This window comes from Limulus polyphemus, unplaced genomic scaffold, assembly GCF_000517525.1.
Source record: "Limulus polyphemus unplaced genomic scaffold, Limulus_polyphemus-2.1.2 Scaffold144, whole genome shotgun sequence".
NCBI lineage: Eukaryota > Metazoa > Arthropoda > Merostomata > Xiphosura > Limulidae > Limulus > Limulus polyphemus.
In genome coordinates, this window is record NW_013665754.1 from 51,535 (window position 1) to 58,693 (window position 7,159).

The 7,159-nt window shown below is 34.5% G+C and overlaps 1 protein-coding gene across 1 annotated transcript in view; it reads left to right on the top strand.

The window, feature by feature from the left end:
- Window positions 1–7,159, top strand: part of LOC106474948 — a 39,297-nt gene that overhangs the window by 8,227 nt on the left and 23,911 nt on the right. The window contains exon 3 of the mRNA XM_022380225.1: window positions 4,984–5,216. Within this exon, the coding sequence (XP_022235933.1) occupies window positions 4,984–5,216 (233 nt within the window). The remainder of the gene's footprint in view (window positions 1–4,983; window positions 5,217–7,159) is intronic.

The window sequence follows — 7,159 nt, forward strand, 5'->3', positions numbered from 1 at the left end:
TCTGCACACAAGTAAATGTAAACTTTTTCTTGATAGAGATATCTATTAAATACAAATGAATTGTTGCAGAAATTTCTCTATGAAAAAATTTTGCTTCATAATTTAACTTTGTAGTTTTTGTAGGTATATTTGTTAGCCAAAACAATTCACTACATTTTTAGGAAAAAAAGATTTCTCTAGCTAGTTTATCTAAACTAATAACTTAGTGTCACCTAATTCATATTAACCCTTCATTCATTTTACATCTTTTTATAGTTGCTTAACAGGTTAACTACCATGTCTATTTTTCTGCTATCTTGAAAATGTAAAATTGTTTAACATGTAAAAATGTAATTTAAATGTAAAGTTTGTGTAACACATAGTTTATTACTTGAAAGCTTGGTTATCTCAGTCTTCAACGAAACCCTTGCCATCAGCATCTTTTAAAGGCTCAATCCATATTTTGATTATCATTAACATTCTAAAAAATCTTGCTCTTAGGTTTTAACATGTTCAACCAGCTGTTTCTCATAAGCCCTTATGGATTTGAGAACTTTTTTTCAAACTAAATCCTAAGCTTTCCTATAGTTCTTTAAATCTTCTCAACTATCTGTCAGTTTAAACTTTTTAAACTTGAAGCACTTATCCCAGATTTTGACCTTTGTGTCATTAGTAAGCCAGTTTAATTTGATCTTCCCGGTTATCTTTTTTCCCCATTTCAGAAACAAGTCTATCTTGAATCAAAATCATCTTATTTTTAAAAATTTTCTAAAACTGTCCCACATCACTTTTTTTACTCATTAACTCAATTCATTATTGATAAGTGGCCTTAAAATTTATTTTCTGAAAATTAGGAAATAAAATCTCATTTCTTTTTATCTCAACATTTTGCAGAATATCAAACATAATTATGCAATGATCAATCTTCTTCAAATGTTTTACTATTTCAACTCTTGCAATCATATTCTCAGTAGTGGTTGGCATTAAATATATAATGGCATCTGCCATGGTTGGTTCTCTGATATTTGATATGAAAAAAACATCCCGAATTTCTTGACCCCATACAATCTCAGTTAGTGTGTCTAAAATTAATTATTGCATCAGTGTTCTTTTTAGTACCAACCGAGAACTCTTTCTTTAATTTCTTATTGATCTAATCTTTCTGATAATATAGTCTATAGCAACTGCCATTGTAAAAACTGTACTCTTGAAATTCCTGATTATAACCCACATAGATTCAACCTTTTGTCTACAATTTTTTTTTTCTTCAGTTCTAACAAAGTGCAGTTCATTCCTTATATAAAGAGCCATCACATCACTGGCTTTAAAAAAAATATATTTATTTAATAGTTTGTTTAGTTTAGATGATGAAACAGCTGAGATGGACCAATAGATCCCTTGTTGTTTCCAAACATTATGTTATTAAATAATTTATAACAAGGAATTTCCAAATAATTCCTATTATCAGCATTATCTAAAGTCTTGCCAAGTTTCAGTAATTCCCATTCTGTCATAGTCTTTCATTTCAACTAGAGCCTTGAACTCATCTGTTTTGTTGCTAACACTCCTAACATTAGAATAATAGCAACTAATCTTAATCATGAACCTACTATGTTTATCTGTAAATTTGATACTTATTATAAACACTACTATTTAATTAGTTAATTCTTTATTTCCCTAGCCATCCTATCGATTTATTTATTCCTAATTTCTCAAGTTCTGTTACCAGTATGTAAGTTTAGTGTACACTAACTTTAATGAATATGTTTAGTGCTTCCTCAAACATCTTACAATGTAGCCTGCTTAATGGTGCCCCCTTTATGGCATATAATCCACCTGTTGATCTAACATATGCCTGATAATATTTAAGTCTTGGATTTTGCATGTTGCTAAAGAGAGTACCCCCAAAAGGGCTGCATATTTATTTCTATCCCTAAATCTGTAAATGAGTTCTTTATATTTTTTAAGCAGCTCTTTTGATTTACAATTTCCAACATCATTTGCTGAAAGTTGTTGGAACTAGCAAATAAACTGTCAACACACTATAATGTCAAGTAATTTAGCACACAGCAAGAAAATTGTGGACCTAATCTTTTCATGCTCCTCACTACAAGTGATTTCAACATTATACTTAATGAGTGAGTTCCCCATTCCTCATTGCAAGAGGTTATTGGGGGTATTTTAGGATCAACTGAATGACTGGTTAGGTTTGTGGGAAAGGTTTAAAGGTAGTGGAAGACCAATGTATGCATATGTGCCATTTAAACATCACCATTATTTTAAATGTATGTTAAGATATTGGTGATAAAAATTATTTGATTATGAGAAATGTCAGTAATACTGCCAGGGAAGTGCAATTTTTTTTTTTTTGCCTTTTGTGTTGGTAATAGAAGACTTTACAACAAGTTTTTCTGTCCTATCCTCCCCCCCCCCCTCCATCTCTAATGTAGTTGATTATTTGGACCCAGATCATCTTCTGTGTCCAGTTTGGACTGTGTTGTGTTATTTGGCATGAATGTCTCCTTGTTGGGGTTCCCAGGCAGCATTTGTTTCTGGGTAGGTCCATTAATTTTTCAAATTGATGTATTCTTCCTTGGATATTGTTGTTTGTAAGCTTTTTCACATTTTGTCGCATCAAATTTGTCACCTTTTTCAATCTCCTGCATCTCATTTTTTTTCAACCCTTGGACAAAATTCTTCAGGCTGGCATATGGATGAATCCACATCATCTGGCCATTTCATCTCCCTTTGTCACTGAATCCCTGTCCCACCAAACAAACCTTTCAGCTGTGGGGTTGTTATAATGTGATGATCAATCCCACTATTTGTTGGTAAAAAAGTAGCCCAAGAGTTGGTGGTGGGTGTTGATGACTAGCTGTATTTCCTCTAGTCTTAAATTGCTAAATTAGGAATGGCTAGCGCAGATAGCCCTCATGTAGCTTTGCGCAAAACACACACACACACATCATCACTATTCTTCAATCTACACACTGTCTTTGAGAAGGGTAAGTACATTTTCTTTTTTATCATCCTCTTCCTTTTTATAGGATCCCACCAGGTGGCTGGTTTTGCCTCCAAGGGTGTATGCTTACTTCCCAAAATCTGCAATTGAGCCAGGGACAGTGGAAAGCTATCGACCCATCTGCCTTGGCACTACCAGTGCACACTATCGAGATGGGATATTCTAGAAGTATCTTTATGTTATTAAACTTATCCTGACCATACTATTCCATGGACTATCATGGAAAAGCCAGCGCAAAGGAAGTGACTGCCCATCTCTTTGGGTCGTGCTTGCCGGCTTTTCAGAATAGGATTTTGCAGTCATACATTGCACATTCCCCGGTAAAAGACCTTTCAAACCCCCCTCCCCTTTTCTTCAGGTAAAGCACAGGAAACTCTTGCCACTTACCAATTCATAGCTGCTATAATGGTGGACCTCAGAGAGTTCTTCACTAATTATGTACAGCACAATATGGTAGGAAGTAGGTCAGTGGTGGCACTGTTTGTATAGTGTGGGTCACCCCTCGAACAGCTAGTGTGTCTTCCTCCTGCAGCAAGAAGGGTTCATCACCCTGTCTGTGTCTATCCAGTTGAGACACAGTATGGTCTGATTGCACCCTAACCACACTACACTTCTTGGCGTTTATGTGCAGATGTTCAGTTTGTCATTCAAATCATTTCACCCATCCCTGTGGCACTTGGGGTTATTTAGCCTTTCTCTCTCTTCCTTCTGGTCGAGATGAGATGTGATTACCATGGTGTACATCTATGGAGCCCTTACTATTGGGTGTAATACACCATAGGCTTTCCCTTCACATGCTTTTGAGGGGAGCTCATATAGGTTTAATGTTTGTTCCAGCCCCTTCACCATTTCAAAGTGGAATTTTAAGTGTCCTGTGTTTGGAGAAGAGATATCATCTTGGAAGTTAACATTTTCCTTACTTCAAAATGTATTTCTGAAAGATACTCGCCTCTTCCCACCTGTCCTCTCCTCTTTCAGTACACTTTCTTCTTGCTTTGTTTAAGAAATAAATTATATATGTCGAGTGCAAGTGCTCAAAGGGAGTTACTGTACATTGGTGGAGGGCTAGTGTTGCATGATTTTTAGGTGAGAGTTAGCTTAAGACTAGTGGCATGCAAATCTCATAGGCAGAAGTGCAAGGGGTCAAACTATTCTGCATGAGGTGGTGAGTATTTATTGGAAATACATTTTCAGATAAGAAAAATTTTAACTTTTAAAGTACTTACAAAGTTGAATTGATAATTTTATTTCTTTAGACAATGACTAAGTATTAAACTAAAGATTTTATAGTGTAAATGCATATTGTTTTCAGTTCCTGGAAACTTACAATATATGTGTAGTTTCTAATTGTTTGAGTGTATGCACAGGTGCTTGGAAAATGAGCTCTAAAATATTAGTATTTGAATTCCTGAAAGAAATAGCTGTTTTTAAGTCCTGAAGGTTTAGTAAAAAATTCCCCCCTCTTCAGTAAAGTAATTAAGTTAAAAAAATTAAATCAACAAAAAAAGTTTGGTTATTGCAAACAAGTTTGTTTAATTTTATGTTGGCCATTGTGAATATTGTGCCTTGCTAGACTCAAGGCTATTGAAATTTCAGCTGTTGGATATTTTATGAACAAAAATACCAGAAAAATGCAAGTTAATCTGGGGTAATAGGATTTAAGAGTCCTAGAAATGTGAGAAGCTACTGGAATTGTTTCTTCTTAGTAAAAGTATCTCTGTATCATATTTTGTGATTTAAAGGCTCTATGGAGAAAAGCTCATGTAAGAATAATTGATTAGTTGAGTGTAATAGATTAATGAACCCAGTGCTCTAATTGATTAGCAAGCTACACTAATTACTCAGCTATATTGTAAAGTAGTGTCATGTTTACTGTGTTTTCCTTCACGTGATATATATATGTAAATGTTAAATTTTTTCTTGAAAGTCTATAAATTCAACATGGAATTCATACAGTTTTTACTTACTTTGCCCTTTACCAGGTAAACCTGTTGCTTCCATGCTCCAGGAAGTTCAGAAATCTATTATAGACTCTATTGAAGTAGAAAGGTTTTCAAAAAGAAAAAAAGCCTTGGAAGAAGATTGTCTTCGATTAAGTAAAAGACAGAGTGAATGTGCCTTTAGATATAGAGAGATTGCTGTGAAGAAGCACTATAACTATATTCAAATCATTCTTGTGCCAAATACTATTCGAAAAAATTCCTTGAATATTGAGGTAAGTTTTAGGCCTAATGAGCTTACTATCCACTCACTTACATATCAGTGTACCAAGGTTTAAAATGTAATATAAAAAGATAGGAAAAATCACTAGACAGTCAGTCGGTTAAACCATTGAGATTGTTAGCTCTTACATCAACTTTTCAGATGACCTTCATTATCACAAACAGTTGCAAGGAACTAAAGGTGTTGCTTTAGGAAGTGTTAAGGTATTTCAAAGGAACAATTATATAAAAAAAGATGACGGTTACTTTCCTTTGGAAGAAATATGCCAAAAGTTTATGAGAGAATTGATATAACCAAGGTGCTTGTTGGTATTTTAAACAGGTCTCCTGATTAGGTTTTTTACACTGATAGAACTACGTATTGGCAACTTAATTATGCTTCTGATAGAAGAAATCTTGTTATAATAGGATACTTTTAGTTTTAGAGAAATTGGTTAGAGGAATTGTACTTCTTTTCTGTTTGGAACATGGTTAGATACATAGATGTACAAGTATGCTTTAGCGCTAGAAATCGTAACATACATTGTGTTTATACAGCACTGTGTAAAAGTGTTAGGACAAGAGAATATTTTGTCATTCTTTCCATTTTATGGGGCTAATTCTTCCATGCCATTACAGAATGTAATAGTTGATCCCTGTTGACAATTGAATGAGCAAGGGTGAGAATACTTATCATTCTTTAGAATTCCCATATACTTGTACCAAGGGCATGTCATAAGGTTTCTGCTTGAATGAACATACTGATCAAATTTAGGGTCTGAAATAACTGTCATGGTACCCCATACAGTGTCTTAACTATATAGAAAGAAGCTAGCATATGGTACCAATATATGCTAGAAGAAATAAATTTAATAGCACTTCACAAATAAAACTTGATAAAAACAGTGTTTAACACTATATATTAAGTTTTATTGTCATGCTACAGCTGAAAAAGCATAGAGAATTGTCAGTAGAGCAGAGAGTTTGCATAATAGCTTTATGTGATGCTAGTTGGACTCTCCGACAAATTGCTGCACACCCTAGATCGTGAGACGGAGACAGGTAAATTTGAAAATAGGAAAGAGAGAGGCAGAAAACCTAAACTCAATGATACTGATGTTAAGTATCTTTGTTTATGCAGTCTTCAGGACAGAAGGAAGACTTCCACTGATCTCAAGCATGAGATAAATGAACATGTACCAAATGACAGAAAAGTGTCCAGATCTATAGTATCAAGAAGACTCAATGAGAATGGAATATTTGATCGTGTAGCAGTTAAAAAAATCTTTACTTCAATCTCCAAGCATTGTCAAGAGACTGAAATTTGCTAAAAAGTAAAAAAACTGGACTGTTGATGATTGGAAAAGGGTGTTATGGACAGATGAGTCCAAGTTTGAAATATTTGGTTCAAAGCATAGGTTGTATGTCCAGCGGAAGAAAGGTGAAAGATAATTGCCTCAATGCATAGCACCTACCATGAAGCATGGGGGAGGTAGTGTGATGATTCGGGGGTGTTTTTCTGCTGAGGCTACAGGAGGTATTTGCAAGATAGATGGAATAATGGACCAGTGCAAGTACCATCAGATACTGAACCATCTTGATATACCCAGTGGTTTGCATATTATTGATAAATACTTCTACTAACAAAAAGATAATGACCCCAAACACTAATCCAACCTATGCAAAAATTACTTAGCTAAGATTGAAGCTGCTGGAGTCATTCAAATGATGAAATGGCTCCCACAGAGACCTGATCTAAACCCGATTGAGCAAATCTGGGATTTGGTAGATCAAAACTTGACAAATCAAAAGTTTCTTCCAAAGAATCTTTATGGGGGTGTATTAGAGACTTTTGGAGTAAAATCCCAAAGGACACTTTGATTAAATATTTTGCAACAATGCCTGAAAGACTGTCTGCAGTTATTAAAGCAAAAGGGGGACACAAAATATTAACTGT